We start from the raw sequence: 17,502 nt of genomic DNA, 5'->3' as shown, positions 1-17,502 counted from the left end.
AAGCAAGTAAAAGCTTTCCATCTCTTCACGTTCTTCTTATTCATCAAGTGTAACCAGAACGTTCTTATTGCTTACGTTCTTCTTATTCATCAAGTGTAACCAGAACGTATTTTACTGACAGAGACTTGTTCAGTGTTTGTCCAAGTCTTCATCTCTATTTGAAAGCTAAGTAGAAAAAAGTTCTCTAACAAGTTCGTTATTGGGTGAAGCAGTTTACGTAATATATTATTATAGTATTGGTTGTTAGGATTTGAAATGTTATTTAGTTAGAAAAAGGGTTATTTGGGTTAAGATCTTCTCAATAATTAAGATTTTCTGTTAAATTTTGATTCTGTATAAACAGTCATAGAACCCTTACAAATACAATTAATTTTTATGAGTTCACTAGCTGGTGTTCTCCATAGATAATCTTAAAGCAGCTCTATGGAGAAGGGGTCCTGAAAGATTGATTAGCAAGAAAGTTTTCCTTTATTTTTACACTTCAAGCTCCGTCAAGAAAGAAGAAATTGGGAGATCAAATGTTTGGAATAAAATCTAGTATAGAAAGGGAGGTGACGGTTTGAGATGAGAGAGAGATGATTGATGGTAAGGGAGATGAGAGCTGGGGTGGAGAAAGGGAGACATCAGAGTGGCTTTAGGAAAAAATAGAGAGCAAAAAGTTTCACTATAAATAAACGTAGACCACTTACGTGTCAGTTTTTTTAATGAAAGGTGTAAAATAACCTTTCGCACCAAATCCGGTTTGAAACTTTTCTCAAAAAGAGAGTATTTGGTTGAATAGTTAAAAGATTAAAATCGTTTAATTAAGTTCAAAGTCGAGTTCAGTCGTTCTTATTTTTAGTGGAGTTCGAGCCAGTGTTCGAACAATAAGATACCAAATTCGAAGGAAGATATTCTAACTATATTAGAGTCAGACTAATGCGCACGCCCACCTTTGACCAACGTATAATAAAACAAACTTATTAATAGAGTAAGAAAGATATTTAACAATTATTCAAAAAAAAAAAAAATGATATTTAACAAATTTCCTATCTTAATTTTTTTTATATTTATTAACATATTTAAATAATTTTAAAAGATAAAAAAATATATCAACATTCTAAAAATTACTTTTTTAATTATTAAAAAAATTAAAATATGAACGTTCAAACCTCGTGCCAGCATTTTCCATGAGTACCGTTATTAGAATTCGTTTCCAGCGATACGGTTAAAGCTAACCCAAAAACATTCCTAGTTTTTGCCAACATTTTCCGCTGAAGTTCTGCACTGCTTCCCCCGAAAAGAGTCGCTGGAAAGTGGAAAAAAGAGGAAAATAAAGAAACTTTCCCTTTTACCAAACAAGAAAGTGGGAGACAAAGTTAAAGTCTGAATTTTTCGTTCGGGTTCCACTCACTCTGTCTGATCTATAGCCTCTGAAGCGCTCGTCTCCTATTCTCTGATCGGGGTCTGCAAATCCAAGCCACAAAGTGAAGTGGTCTCTTTCTCCTCTCTCTCTGCTTTGTTTTGTTTGGTATTGGTTGTTTGGCGTTTTATGGAGGAGTTGTGTGGGCTAAAATGTGGGTTTGGTCATTTTTCTGGTAGAGATCTTACGGAAACATTTCCGGGTATTTGATCTTTTCTGGTTTTATTGCTTTTCTATGCTGAAGAGACTAAGGATATTTTATTATGTCGTAAACTAGAGGCCAAAAAAAAAAGAGGTTCTGATTTATCATTTTTTGTATAGTAGAATCCACATAATTTCGTATGATTGTGATTGGCAAGTAAGAAACAAAGCTTGATTTTTGTTCTTTTGGTGAATGAAAGGAACCCAAAAGTATTTTTGTTTGAATTCCGGGCGGTTTCTGATAAATTGGACGTAATCAATACAGGGATTGTGACTGTTTGTTTTATCTTTAGCTTCTTCTTTTTTCCAGTTTCCTTGGTGGGATTGGAATTTGTCTCTGCCAACGGTATTTATTGTGATTAGGAGAACTTTTTTTTTTTTTTTTCTTTTTACCGTTTCCAACTTTTATTGTGTTTGAGTTGAGTGGAGAGAGACCCATCTGCCTGTTGTGGAGATCTGGGAGTTGTTTCGTCTCTTATGCTCCATGAGGACATTTTTCCCCTCCGAGTCCTGTAAAGAAACACAGCTCAATGCTTTCAATCCACAGTCTTGGCTCCAAGTTGAAAGAGGAAAACTTTCCAAACTTTCATCTCAGCCTTCTTCTTCATCCATGTAAGTTTTCTTCTCTGTTTTTTCATTTTCAGCTTCTTAATTTATTTCTCCTAATTCATTGAATTAAAATATTTTTGGTTTTGTGTTTTTTGTTTCTTGGGGATTGAAATCTTTTTAGAGAATCTCTAATCAAGGTCCCTGAGCCTCCGATACTACCATTCTTTAAACCTGCTGATTACGTAGAAGTTTTAGCTCAAATTCATGAAGAACTTGAGTCATGTCCTTCACAAGAGAGGTCGAGCCTCTATTTGTTACAGTTTCAGGTGTTTAGGGGCCTAGGGGAGCTCAAATTGATGCGGAGAAGCCTCCGTGCAGCTTGGCAGAAGGCTAGCACCCTTCATGAGAAGCTCGTGTTTGGGGCATGGATGAAGTATGAGAAACAAGGGGAAGAGCTTATATCTGACTTGCTTGGAACCTGTGGTAAATGTGCCCAGGAGTTTGGACCTGTAGATGTAGCATCTCAGCTTCCTCTTGATGTAAATGTTAATTCCCATGTGAGTGTTCTGATGTATGGGAACCAAGTTTTAAGAAACGTTAGTTTTAGAATTGGAGATGAGAAAATATTTTGTGATAGGAAAAAAATTTCTGGCCTTTCAGCTCCATTTAATGCTATGCTAAACGGGTGTTTCACAGAATCACTTTGTGAGGAAATTGATCTCTCTGAAAACAATATCTCTCCGTCAGGTATGAGGGCAGTGAAGGAGTTTAGCATGAAAGGTAGTTTAGGTGAGGTTCCCACAAATCTCCTGCTGGAAATATTAGTTTTTGCAAACAAGTTTTGTTGTGAAAGGCTCAAAGATGCTTGCGATAGGAAACTTGCATCTCTGGTTTCTGCTAGAGAAGATGCAGTGGAACTCATAGAATATGCACTTGAAGAGAACACGCCAATTTTAGCTGCCTCATGTCTGCAAGTTTTTTTGCGTGATCTTCCTGATTGTTTGAATGACGATCGAGTAGTGGAAATATTTATCCAAACTAGTAGACAACAAATATCAATCATGGTTGGGCCAGCTTCATTTTCCCTGTACTGTTTATTAAGTGAAGTTGCAATAAACCTTGATCCCCAGGCTTATAAAACAGTTTGTTTCCTGGAACGATTGATTGAATTTGCCGAAACAGACAGGCAGAGACTGATGGCATTTCATCAGTTAGGATGTGTGAGGCTCTTTAGGAAAGAATATGAAGAAGCCAAACATCTTTTTGAGGCATCTTTGAATGCTGGCCATATATATTCTGTTTCAGCTTTGGCTAGAATTGGTTACATCAAGGGCCATAACCTTTGGGCTTATGAGAAGCTCAGCTCTGTAATTTCCACTGTTACCCCACTTGGATGGATGCACCAGGAGAGGTCATTGTACTGTGAAGGCGATAAGTGTTGGGAGGATCTTGAGAAAGCCACTGAGTTGGACCCTACTCTTACTTACCCCTACATGTATCGGGCTGCCTCCTTAATGAGAACTCAGAATGTTCAAGCTGCACTTGCAGAGATCAATCGCATTCTTGGGTTTAAACTTGCACTAGAATGTTTGGAACTTCGGTTTTGTTTATATCTAGCACTTGAGGATTACCAGTCAGCCCTTTGTGATGTTCAGGCAATTCTCACACTCTCCCCTGATTATAGGATGTTTGAAGGACGGGCAGCAGCATCTCAGCTCCGTACTCTTGTGCATGAGCATGTAGATTATTGGACAGCAGCAGACTGTTGGCTGCAATTGTATGATCGGTGGTCTTCAGTTGATGATATAGGGTCTCTGTCTGTTATTTATCAGATGCTTGAATCTGATGCAGCAAAAGGGGTTCTGTACTTCAGACAGTCTTTGCTTCTCCTGAGGTGTGTGCTCCTTTGGATCTTTTAAGGCACTGTAGTAAAATTATCCCTGAAGCAAAGGATTAGTGTCACACTTATGTTTTCATCAACTAACCCATGTTTTTGCTTGCATAATTTGGTCATTTGTGATTTATACATGCTTTAAAAAAAAAAAAAAAGGATGAGTAATTTTTCATATAGTGTTCTGTATGGAATCTGAATATCTTGTCTCCTTGTCTGAATCATTTCCAGTTCTGTAAAGTCCAGAATTTGGCTCTGTTCTCTGCCTAAGGCTGTAGAATGAGTCCTTTTTACGTAGGAGTTATAGATTTTTCACACGTTTGCTTGATCAGGTTGAACTGTCCTGAGGCAGCGATGCGAAGTCTACAATTAGCTCGCCAATTTGCTTCCAGTGAACATGAGCGACTGGTTTATGAGGGGTGGATCTTATATGATACTGGTCATTGTGAGGAAGGGCTTCAAAAAGCAGAGGAGTCAATCAAAATCAAGAGATCTTTTGAGGCCTTCTTCCTGAAAGCCTATGCATTGGCCGACTCCAGCCAGGATCCGTCTTGTTCATCAACTGTTGTTTCACTTCTTGAAGATGCCTTGAAGTGTCCGTCAGACAGGCTGCGGAAAGGTCAGGTATGGTTGTCTATTACCCCCACATTTTGATTACAAATTTTCTTACAAATTTGCTTTAGGGTTGGCAACAAATGTTTGTTTGGTATTGTGATTCATTTCTAACACTATCATTTTAGAATTCATTGTAGTGATATTCTATATGTTCTCAATGCATTTATTTGAGCCTATTAATTGCATAGAATAAGCTTGAAGAAGTTTTAATACAAAAGCTGTACTATTAACTTTTTTAGTCTTGGGTTTCTCAAAATATATTTATCCTATGCAAGTGGCATTTTGAATTCCTTTAATTGACCGAAAATACTTTGATTTTTTTCGATTTTATGCTCTATTCAAGTCACTGTAAATAACAAGCAAAAAGGAAAATGAATATAGAAATTTGACTTACTATTCCAGAGCACACCAATTGGATGAAGAATTTTAGTGTCGAAGCTTTTAGCACATATGATCTTTTTCATACCTGGCTGACCTTAATTTCAAAATCCTTAAGACTAAAAGGAGCCATGAGAGGTATATCCTTTTCACCGAATATTTAACTATTCTGGATAAGATTGTCTTGGGATTATTACTTATCCCAAAAACAAAAGTGTTCCTGTAACGGCCCTAATGGGCCTATTTGTGAACTATACTGATCAAAGGATTAAAAATAAAAAAATAAAAATAAATAAATAAATAAATAAAAATTGTGGCCTATTTGGGCACTATAAGCATAGGCCTCCAACTTCTTTGGTATTATTTTAGAAGTACATGAGAGTTCATACTAATATTTCTGAGTAATCATTTGAAACTACTAGAAGTTTCTGGGCATCCTGCCACTGGATCAATGAAGTTGACAAAAATTCAATGGGGTCCAAGCTTTTTGGTGTAAAAAGGATCTTCTCTATGGGTTGATGGCATGAAACACTTTAGAGGTCATGAGTTCAGTAAGTAGGATACACTGGAATTTTGCATATTTCTGGCATGATGTTACATTTTAAACACTTTGGATCTCGAGGCATCTTCTGATATTTATGTGAATCCTAAAATTTCCATTTGCAGGCATTGAACAATCTAGGAAGTGTTTATGTTGACTGTGGGAAGTTAGACTTGGCAGCTGATTGTTACATTAATGCTCTTAATATCCGGCACACCCGGGCCCACCAGGGCCTTGCTCGGGTTCATTTTCTCAGAAATGATAAGGCTGCTGCATATGAGGAAATGACGAAAGTGATTGAGAAGGCCCAGAACAGTGCATCTGCCTATGAGAAGAGGTCTGAGTACTGCAATCGTGAATTCACAAAGGCAGATCTGGAGATGGTCACCCAACTAGATCCGCTTCGGGTATACCCTTACAAATATCGAGCTGCAGGTTAGATTTCCCTCCCTTCTTAATCACTCATACCTCCATGAATTCAATAATGTGAAAAATTTCTGTAAGGTCTATCTCTAGTAGATGGTGATGATGAAAACAACAACCACACAAATTAAATGTTACTAGTGTATAGTTGAGTGGAAGAAATTGCATTCACTCGTGCGCAGAAATCGACCTGGCTAAAAAATTGTCTTTTCATTGTAGTGCCATTCTTCAGGTGATTTAAGATCATGTTACACTATCACCCGGGCTTTTGAAAGTAAAAGGGAACCTTTTTTTTTCAAATTCAAATTTGCAAAATTCTTTGCAAATAAAATAAAAGTGGGGAATGGGACCACCTTTAGTTTTATAGTGGAATTACTTCTTTTGTCACCTTTTAGTCCTATCAAGTTGTGCCTGCATATTTTTTGGGTTCAAATTTACTGTCAAGTCACATTCAGTACTAATTATAGCCTTTAAATTTGGGTGCTGTGTTGTTTGTGCTGCTATTTTTTTTTTTTTTTATTCATCTTTTCGTTCAGCTGTTATGGGAGTTCATATTGTTGTTTTGGTTGGAACGCAGTATTAATGGACAGCCACAAGGAAAAAGAAGCCATTGCTGAATTATCAAGAGCCATAGCATTCAAAGCAGACCTTCACCTTCTACACCTGCGGGCAGCATTCCGTGAGAACGTCGGTGATGTTTTGGGCGCACTCCGGGATTGTCGAGCCGCACTCTCTGTAGACCCCAACCATCAAGAAATGTTGGAGCTTCACAGCCGTGTAAACAGCCATGAACCTTGAATTTAGGGGAAAAAAATGAAAGAAAATTGTAAAATGAAAAAAGAAATTCAAATTTTGTAATTTATCTTCTGATATTCTTGGTAATGTGTACTTATTTTCCTTTGAGTTCCTAGTGCTCATAGGCTATGCCACAAGCTTGCTTTTCTGTACTGGTGATTGTAGAATTCTGTTTGGAAAGAAATAAATAGGAAAGGAGAAGGAAGGAAAGGGGAATTTTATACTGACTCAAACTGATTTTTCGAGGAAATCAGCACTCCCACTAAGCAGCAATTTTTATTATAATCTGAATGAATATTACAATGACAATAGTCTCTTTTTGTTACAAACGAAAATGATTTGTGTAGACCTCAGATATTGATCTCCATTTGAAAAAAAAAAGGGGGAGAAATCTATATAAAAATAAATTAAAAAAAAAAAAAAAACCAAAAACCAAAACCAAAAATAAAGACAGAAACAAAAACTTGTGTAAGATTTGCATGTCTGAAACTTGTACATATCATTAATCTTAGAGTGGCTCTATAGCCAGACACGGGGAATCCCAATTGAGATCTCCTCAAGTTCAAAAAAGTTTCTATTTTCATGTATCTGTTTAATACTTTTAAATATTTTTTAAAAATAAAAAAAAAAAATTAAAATATTATTAAAAAAATACTACCTTAATCACTAAGTAAATAAAAAATAAAAAATTCCGTCCGAGCTCTGATTCTGATACTTCGATTTCGTCCGAGCTTTGATAACCCTCCGACTCTAATGGAGTTTGTGGTTTCAAAAATCGGAGTCAAAGTCGAAGTAACTAGTCAGAGTTTGAAGGCCTTGTTAGCTCCAAACTCCAACTATTTATGCCTTATATAATCTCCGACTATTTATATCTTATATATTATATATTATAATGTAAAGGCCTAATGGTTGAGACACAGTTTTAATTCTCATAGAACCTACGTTCAAGTCCCCTCATGCCACATATCCTGTTTTGCAATTTCTGTTTTAGAAAACCTTAAATGACGCTATTTTTAATAGGGTATATATTCATCTCTTTCAAAGAATAAAACCACAACCCTATACATTTCCTCTCTTCTCTCTTCCCCACTCTAGCGCCTCCGCTCATTTATTCTCTTCTTCACACCATAGTGAAGATAGAAGATACTCCAGCCAACGGCCAACGGATGACACCAATGCAAATCTTGCAGCGTGACTTCCATGGAAGAGCCAAAGTGGTGGGCTTGCTTTTGTTTTGTGGAGAAGCTCACGGAGAGCCCCACAAGCCATGAAATCGTAGAGATTCATCATCTCATCTTGTTCTTCAACTCTTTGCAATATCTAATCTATGGCACGAGGTAGACATGACAAAGCTAGGACTGGGAGAGCAGAGCAGCTCAATTTCTTGATTCTTTTTATGTGTATCTTACTTGTTTTCTTTTCCTTAATATTGTGAGAGGGTAATAGACTGCCAGACCCATTACAAGGTCTCTATAGCTTGATTTGTGCATATAATTTCTTGATGTGGATAATTATCGCAATTTGATTTGGTTTTATTCTTTCTTTCTATGGGTGATTTGGTTTGGTCTTCACTCCACTTCGTAGGATCTAATCTCTACTTCTCTCCACTTCACTTTTATCTTATTCCTTAAGTCTCTAAGGCTTCTGTTGTCGCTAGGTCTCTAACACCATTGGATCTCTCCACTTCACCACTGGATTTTATTTTATTTTTGGTAGGTATTTTGGCAATCACCTTCGACTAGGAGTGTAAAAATATATAGGTGAACGGGTAAACCGAACTAGACTGGACCAAATCGATGGGATCAGTCCAGTCCCGAGTTTGGTTAGGTCTGGTACCGATTTTATTTTTCTTAAAACTGGTCAAAATCGGTCCGATTTCGATTTTTCTTTTTCTAAAATCAAACCGGTTTATATATACATTATAATTTTTTCTATTGTATATAATATATAATTATATATCAAATAGTTTTGTATTATATGATAAATTATTAATTAATATAATTTTAAATTTTAAAATCTTATATCATTTTGTTTATTGTATTAATAGTTATACTAATATTATATAGTGCATATTAATAGTTATACTAATACTATATCATTATATATTATATATTATAATATACTATAATATACTACAATGTATTATATACTATATTATATATATTATATAAAATATAATATAATACATTAAAACAGAAAAAGGGGACCGAACCGGATCAGAAATTCGTAAAATCGGAGTATTAGTTTAGGAGAATAACCGGTGTATAATCGATTTTGAAAAATATAAAATTAGTTCAGTTCTAAATTTTATCCAAAACTAAATCGGATCGGACCGATTATACCTTTACCTCCAATATTCTAACTTCAACTCTAACCCTAAGAACTTAGATCGAAGTCAAACTCCAACTCCAATTGAAGTTGGAACTGGGCATTTTGACTTCGTCAAAGTCGAAATCCACCCCTACGATCCTCAGTTGGGATTCCCGTTTGTGGGACTAGCATTTATCTTAATCTTAATAATAAAAACTATTCAAATGGGCCAGTTAAACCACGTTGGACAATTAAAAAAGCCCAGAATGCAACACGTTCCACATAACAAAGCTCACGTGCACTTTATCCCGATGACCCAAAGAAGCAGTCGGCCCACATGCACTAGCAATCAACATGTGATCCTGCCACGTATACTTCCCCAATCAGCTTAACCAGACTCCAGCACTCCAACCTTCTCAAACTACTCTTCCTTCTGCTTGTCACTAAAACAGACCTTGACCCTGCCCACAAGGTCGGCCAAGAACCAATTCTGATACCGAGTCATACGATGTTGCAAAATACGTTCTGAGTCAGTATAATACGGCTGTGGTAGAGAGGTGAGAGCGTTTGCTTCTAGAGAGAGATTTAGCTTGTACTTTCTACAGTTAATAGGTAGGGGATACTTTATTTTTAAACCAGTGTGCCTTCTCTCACCCTCTTTAAACGGTAATAAACTTTCATATGCCTAGTTTGAATGGTCAAATAATATGAAATTAAATAAGAAATTTTTAAATAATAGTGAGATGATTTATTAATAATAATAAAATAATTTGAACTAAGATTTTTAGTTGATCTTGAAAAATGAGAAAAACAAAAGTTGAATAAAAATATTAAAAAATTTAAATATTATTATAATCTAATTTTTGTTTAGAGATTTGAAAACAAAAATGATTTTTTTTTATGTGTTGTATATGAAAGTTTGAAAAAGTCGTAATAATTAAATGAAAAAGTATGAAAGAGAAATTGAAAATATTTATATTTAATTAGTATTTGAATGTTGAGATTAGATTAGATGAAATTAAATAAAATGTGATGAGATAAGACTAACTACTTATCTAAACCAGGCTTAAACTCCATAAAAATATAAATAAAAAAAACCCTTCCCAGCCAAGTCATATAAGAGCAGAGTAGGGCAGATTTGAAAGTAAAATGCATGAGATATAAAATTTTCATTTCATTTTATATTATGGTTATAATTTCTTTTTAATTTTTACATAAAATATAATAAATAATTTAATTTTTTTCAATCTCAATTCAATTTTATCAAATATCAAAATAATAATAACATTAAAAATTAATATTTTAAACTTTTACCTCGCACTCAAACTTATCAAGGCCTATAACCGACCCCTCACTCCCTCTGTTCCTCTCTCCTCCCTTTCCAATTTCCAACAAGTCACTTTTATTATTTTCCTTATATTTTCTCTCTTTTTTTATTATACGATCCATAGAAGATTTACCACCTTTTAAGGCCACAAAGAGATGGCATACGCCCCACCACTTGTTTATCGGTCACCTTTCTACCACAATTTGCCACTCGTAATCCCAGCACAAGCTATCCATACGCCACTACAATTTTGCCTCTCCACTAGCTAGACGCACTTCAATTCCTGATGAAGATAAAATTCAAAGTCAAATGAAAAAATTAATATATTTTAAAATTAATAAAAAATATAATTATTAACCCTACATAGTTGTGATAATATTTCATTTAAAATAATAAAAGTATGCACAATTCAACTATTATCAGTAACCATCATCAATTAAAGATATCCACTCCTAAGGAAACGAGATATTTGTGATATTTGCCTCCGATATGGTAATCACGCCCTTCTTCAAATATCCTGCAAACGCGATAATTAAATCCCAAAGTTTGAAAAAATGATTGAACTGTCCTTATCAACGATAACCACATTTATATAAACACCCAACATTAGCGATCCAAGGTTAACTTTTTAATCCTCATTGCAAGGCAATACATATATATGTCTAATTTAGGCATCGAACATGCACCAAGCATACAGGGTCACCATCTTTTCTTGTCACAAGCTAGCAATCGAGATCAACTAGCTATGAAACATGTCCAAAGTAGTGGTGATGTCTATGGGATTTGAGCAAAATTGCTAAAGACATTTCAACTTGATTTTTATATTTTTTCACATGCTTGCTACGACACGCTCACACACAACTCGTGACCAAGAAATCACTTCGACAAATATGGGCACGTCTTTTGGAAATAAAAGAACAGTTGAGGAAGATGAGAGTAGCAATGAAGGCTCTCTAGTGAGAAACTGAGATTCTGAGATGAAAAGACCAAGACTATAGCAAAGGTGTCATGCCAAACCACAGCAAACAACCAGAAGGAGAGGCACATAGTACAGGTGGAATGAATACCGAGGAGATAGAAAATAAAAAGTTGCATGATGAATTGTGCGGTCTTAATGATAAATATGAGGAAATGGCCAGGAAGATGGAGGGGTCATCCTCGATCGATCAGTTGCTCAACTTCACATATTTACCCTATAACACAAAGGTAATGGCTATGTCGCTCCCACCAAAGTTCAAGGTCCCGCAAATAGAGTAGTACAAGGGGCTACAAGATCCAGTAGACCACCTAGAGATTTTTAAAGTACATAACCCTTTACGGATTACCCAAAGAGGTAGCATGCCAAGCTTTTCCATTGATGTTCAAATGCATGCAGAGAGGCTGGTTCCAAGCGTTACGATTGGGATCGATTGATAACTTCGAAGAATTGGCTAAGCAATTCCTGACGCAATTCATGGCCAACGAGAGGTGAAGACAACCCGTAGCATACCTTTTGACCATTAAGTAGAAAGAAAAAGAGAGCATGGAGGCATACCTCACTCAGTTTAACAAGTAGTGATTAACCACTAATTATCAAGACAAGAAAATCACATTGGCAAGCCTTTTAGTGGGCTTATAGCCTCGAAGCCCATTCATGGCGGAATTAGCACTGAGGATTCTGTCAATGTTGAGAGAGGTTATGGACAGGACTGACAACTTTATCAATGTCGAAGACACCCTACAAGTCCAAATTGCACCATGAAAAGCGGAGATGAAGGAAAAAGGTACGGACCCTTAGAGATTTAGCGAACAAAGAACCTTAAAGAAAACCAGGCAAAGCCAGCATGACTAAGGCAAGAAAGGTGAGAGGCCCCTCGCAAATATGGTTTGAGATTCATTCACAATAGTTTGAATGTGCAATCAAAAGATCAATCAACAAACCAAGGGGAAGGTGACCAGGCGAGGAGAGGACGATATTTTTGCAACTACCATCAATCAGACAGTCTTGGGACGGAGGACTACTACACGATGAAAAGAAGAGTTGAGGAGTTGCGGGGAAGCAATGAGTTGGAATGGCTGGTACCAAAAATTTTGAAGTCCTTGAAACAAGCACCTAGGTGGAGAGTAGGGCAAGATTGAAATGCGTGACGAAGTAGGAGGCCAAAAAGGTGTCAAATGACAAGGGAAGATGATTAAGATGCTCCTCGTCAGAACCTAAACCACAGCGAGGTGCCCCTGGGCAAAATCCATACAATAGCAGGAGGGTTCATTGGAAGAGGAACCTTTGCATTTAGTAGAAAAGTGCACGCTCACGAGAGACAGACCACCCAAGCAACCAAGGCATAAAAGCTTGGAGAGCATCTCCTTTGAGGAAGAAGATTGTGAATGGATCCTGTATCCACATGATGATGCATTGGTAATAACATTATTAGTCACCAACTACACTACCAGGAGGATTTGGATCAACAATGGAAGCTCAACAGATATCCTCTTTTGGGATGCATTTGCAGGATGGGCATTGATGCTAGTAGATTGTGACCATCGCCCACACCATTGAAGAGATTCTCCAGAAATGCGGTATAGCCCCTGGGTGCAAAACCCTACTGGTCACGGCTTGGAAGGGGATACACAACGCCACCACAATGACCGACTTCCTAGTAGTCAAGGCCCCTTTATCCTAAAAATGCTATACTGGGATGCCCAACCTTGAATAGCCTTAGAGCTATCACTTCTACCTATCATTTGAAGATGAAGTTCCCAACAGAGGCACGAGTAGGAGAGGTCTAAGGCAAGCAAGCCCTAACTTTGGAGTGCTATGTGCAGGAGCTCAAGTTAGGGGTAGTAGACGTCCAAACAGTGGAAAACCAAAATTAGGGTGAAGTCTCATCCTTGCCACCAGTCCTCCTCAATTGTGACGTGGAAATGCGGGATGAAGAAAGGTTGCAGCAGGCAGAAGCAAATGAGCAACTAGATTTAGTAACTTGCACCCAGAACGACCGAAGACTACAACACGAATCGGGACTAGGCTCTAGCCTGAGATTCGAGAGGCACTATAGTAGCTCCTGGTCAAACATAGGGATGTGTTTGCATGGAGCCTCGAAGACATGCCCAGGATAGACAATGCAATCATCGAGCATCACCTTTGTATTGACGCTTCAATAAGAAGGTCCACTAGAAGAGGACATTATTTAGCACAAAGAAGTATGCAACGACAGCCAAATAAGTCAATCGACTGCTTGGAGCAGGATTCATCAGAAAGGCTCACTACCCCGAGTGGTTGTCCAATGTTGTACTATTTAAAAAAGTCCGACGACAAATGAAGGATGTGTAGACATCACCGACCTCAACAAGGCGTGCCCAAAGGACAGCTTCCCACTTGATTGTTGACTCTATGGTGGGACATCAGATGTTAAACTTCATGGAGGCCTACTCAAGGTACAGTCAGATCCATATGAGCCAGACAGATGAGGAGAAGACCTAGTTCATAATAGACCGAGGATTGTACTACTATCAAGGCATGCCCTTTGGGTCGAAGAAAGCTAAGGCAACGTATTAAAGTTCTGTAAATTGAATGCTCAAGAAGCATACTCGTAAATCGATGATCTGCTAGTTAAAAGCAAATAGCCATCGCAACACCTACAGGATTTGAGGGAAGGCTTCGTCGTATTATGCCAATACAAGATGAAGTTGAACCCAACCAAGTATGCCTTGGTGTCGACTCGGGAAAATTCTAGGTCTCAAAATGTTTGAGACAGGAATAGAAGCCAACATAGAGAAAATCAAAGCGATCATAAATATGAAGCCCCCCGAAATATCGATGAGACCAAGAGACTGACTAGCAAAGTAGCATCATTGAATAAGTTTGTCTCTAGATCCAAGGATAAATGCCTACCATTTTGTAGGGTCTTGTGCAAGGTACACCCTTGGCATGACGACTGTGATCAAGTGTTTCAAACACTGAAGTAGTGCCTATCTAGCCCACCACTACTAAGCCGACCTGAGCAATGGGACACACTACGTATATCTAGCAATCTCACTCCATGTCATGTCAACAACTCTAGTAAAAGAGCACGGGGCGATTCAAAAGCTAGTATACTACACAAGTCACGCCCTATGGGGCGTAGAGTTGAGATACTAGCTTTCATGTTAGTAACATTTGCTAGGTGATTGTGACCATATTTCCAAGCTCACCCCATCAAAGTCTTGACAGAAACTTCTTTAAGGAAGATATTGTAGAAACAAGATGCCTTAGGGTGCCTAGTGAGCTTGTTAATTGAGATGAGTGAGTTCGACATAGATTACCTGCCAAGACACACGACAAAAGCATAGGCCCTAGTAGACTTTATCGTCGAGTTTACCGACTTCCCTGAAGAAGTGAGAAATGCACTGGTTGGGAAGCCCTGACAAGTCTTGGTTGACAGCTCATCCTATCATGCTGGCAGGAGAGTAGGGATCCACACAGTGAGCAATTCTGGGCGTGAACACTATTTGTAACACTTCGCTTAATTACCCATTAGAATTAACCTTTAACCACCCTTAGTTTAAAGTTTATAATTTTGGGCTTTATATATATTTATAAGAATTATTATTATATTATTTTTTTTATATTTTTTATTTTTCTAGATATAGTTAGACTCTGGCACTTAGTGTCATTAATTATTAAGCTTGAGAGTTAAGACTAATTGATTTAGTGAAGCAAGCCCATTCATGATTCTCTTAAGGCCCTTAGGACTTTAGAATATTAATGGGCCAAGACTTAGAAGCCTCAAACCAAGCCTCATAGGAATATAAGCCTTGGTATGATAGCCTTGGTAAGGTTTGGCCCAAGCATGAAGAAGGCATAAGGCCTTTTGGGCTAACTTGGTGTAGGTTTGACCCATCGCCCAATTATGTGAAGGCAAGCCTTTCAAACCCCATCTTTGTGGATCTTGAGACCTCTCTTAATCCCTCAAAATCTGGAACAAATGCCTCCTATGCACTCACATTCAAAGCCCATGAATCATCAACTCACACTCAAGGCCTTTTAAGCCCAACAAGGCCTAAAGCCTTATCTTGGTTTGCCTTTTTTCTTTTTTCCACTCTTCAATTTGAAACCCAATACACTATACCATTGGTTTTTCCAAGCCAATATTATACCCTAACTGATTCTTTGTACTCAAATTAAGTTTCGAAATTATATTGAGAGTATTAATCAACTTGCCTAGATTAGTTATCTTTAAATCATGTTGTGGAGCTTAATTTTCTTTCTTAATCCTTTTAGCATTTTTTATCTAAGATTTTCTTGTTTTATTACTCAATTGCATCATTCTTAGATCATATTAGAACCTAAACAAACCTCCACGTGTGTCATTAAGAGTAATGACATATCAAAACCCTAAAACCACACCAATCGGCACACATATATGCCCTTGTGTGCAATGGACTAAACAACCCCTAGCCCAATATTTTTGTGTCTTTTTCTCAAGGTCACTATGGTCTTCAAGCACCTCATATGATCCCTTGAGAACCAGACCAAGTTTTGGACAAAATTGGTTTCAAGAACTAAACCAAAAACCCCAAACCAATTACACCTAAACACTAGTTGGATGAAAACCAGGTTGGTTGTGTTTTACCCTCACTTTTGCCCATGGATGAGCCACCACCACATGCCACCTCCATCACAACCCAATCCATAAGAGACCCTCAAAGTCATCATAAGCAATTGACAAGATTTTTCCCACAAAAGGAGGACACCAATCCGATGGCATCAAGCCACCATCACTCGGCAAACCCCCTACCCTTCACCTCTTCCATTTGAGTTGTCACTTCATCATCAATTGGTAGCTAATCCCCCACTTTCCACCACTGAAAAAGCCTTCCAAGAGTGACTCATGACCTGCATAAAACAACCATGAAGAGAGGATGAGACGATGAGTTAAGGACATGACCAAAACTGTCCAATGGCACCATGGCAACACCTGCACCCTCTACTTGCATGGTTGCACCTGAAAATGGAGGAAATCATTGATTTGAGTCACTATTCACCTACACAAGGTGTTGTAACTAAGCCAAAAACCTCACCTCCTTACACCACTGCCCACTTCACCTAATCACCATGAGATAAGGCCAACGTCCCCTCCCTCATCGCTGCCTATAAGAAGCCCCTCCACTCCCTCATTTCCTCCACACTATATCTCCAAGCTCCTCTTGATCATTGAGAGCCTTATTCCCCCTAGAGTTTAGAGAGAATCCAAAAGGTGTGAGTGTTTGAATGTTCTTAAAGTTCTTGTGTTAGAAAATTTAGTGGGCCATGAGAATTGTATGTTTTCTTGATCTAGATCTTAGTTGATGTGTCAAGTCGTGTTTTAAGTATTGAAGTGAATTTTGGTTGAGTTTAGAAAATGTTACCATATTTCATTCAAAACCAGGTTCATTAAGAATGGATTAAGTGTTTAAATTTTTTTAAGTATAAATTTTAGCTAAGGCATGTCTTAGCATATTTTGATATGATTTATTAATGTCTTAAAATGATCATTGAAGGCTTGATTTGGAGATTAGAAGCATGCCATGGATTAAGTGTTTAAATTGAAGGTTTGCTCACCCGAGAATTTGCTTTTATCATGCCATTAAGTACTATAGTGATTATTTGTGATTAAAGAAAATTGCATAAGCATGCATTCATATGGATCAATAGTTGAAATCACACTTAGGCATCAACTAGAGTGCATGCCATAGGTTGGATTTGTTTGAGCTAGTTCCACTTTGAATTTTACAATTCTAAGGGTATAGATGGTTTTAGAATATGAAAAATATGAGGTCCATAAAATTTGGTTAAATTTGAGGTTTGTTTACAAATAGTGAAAAATAAATGCACTAGTGGCAAAATTTGAGAGTTTAGCTGTATTAGTATAAATACATATTTTTGAAGCCCTTTGATTATGAACATCTTCCATAGTAGTATAAATTCTAACTTATTGTGAATTTGGTTTTAGCCTCTATGATTTTTCAAACTCAATAAGTTTGTAAGTTGGCTTCTAACTTACACATTGATAACTTATTTATGATTTATTGATAAATGCCACATTTATGTTATAATTGTCATTTTGAGCATA

The 17,502-nt window shown here is 37.2% G+C and overlaps 1 protein-coding gene across 1 annotated transcript; it reads left to right on the top strand.

Moving 5' to 3' along the window:
• Positions 1–1,180: 1,180 nt before the first annotated feature.
• LOC122315836 (ETO1-like protein 1) lies at positions 1,181–7,028 on the top strand. Its single transcript, XM_043132059.1, has 5 exons — positions 1,181–2,215; positions 2,334–4,046; positions 4,376–4,667; positions 5,703–6,012; positions 6,578–7,028. The coding sequence occupies exons 1-5, from the start codon at positions 2,088–2,090 to the stop codon at positions 6,796–6,798; spliced, it is 2,664 nt and encodes an 887-aa protein (XP_042987993.1). The 5' UTR covers positions 1,181–2,087; the 3' UTR covers positions 6,799–7,028.
• The last annotated feature ends 10,474 nt before the right edge of the window (positions 7,029–17,502 follow it).

Source organism: Carya illinoinensis, chromosome 7, assembly GCF_018687715.1.
Source record: "Carya illinoinensis cultivar Pawnee chromosome 7, C.illinoinensisPawnee_v1, whole genome shotgun sequence".
NCBI classification, from domain to species: domain Eukaryota; kingdom Viridiplantae; phylum Streptophyta; class Magnoliopsida; order Fagales; family Juglandaceae; genus Carya; species Carya illinoinensis.
The sequence above is the reverse complement of the archived record's forward strand: the minus strand, read 5'-3'. Positions and strand labels throughout refer to the sequence as shown.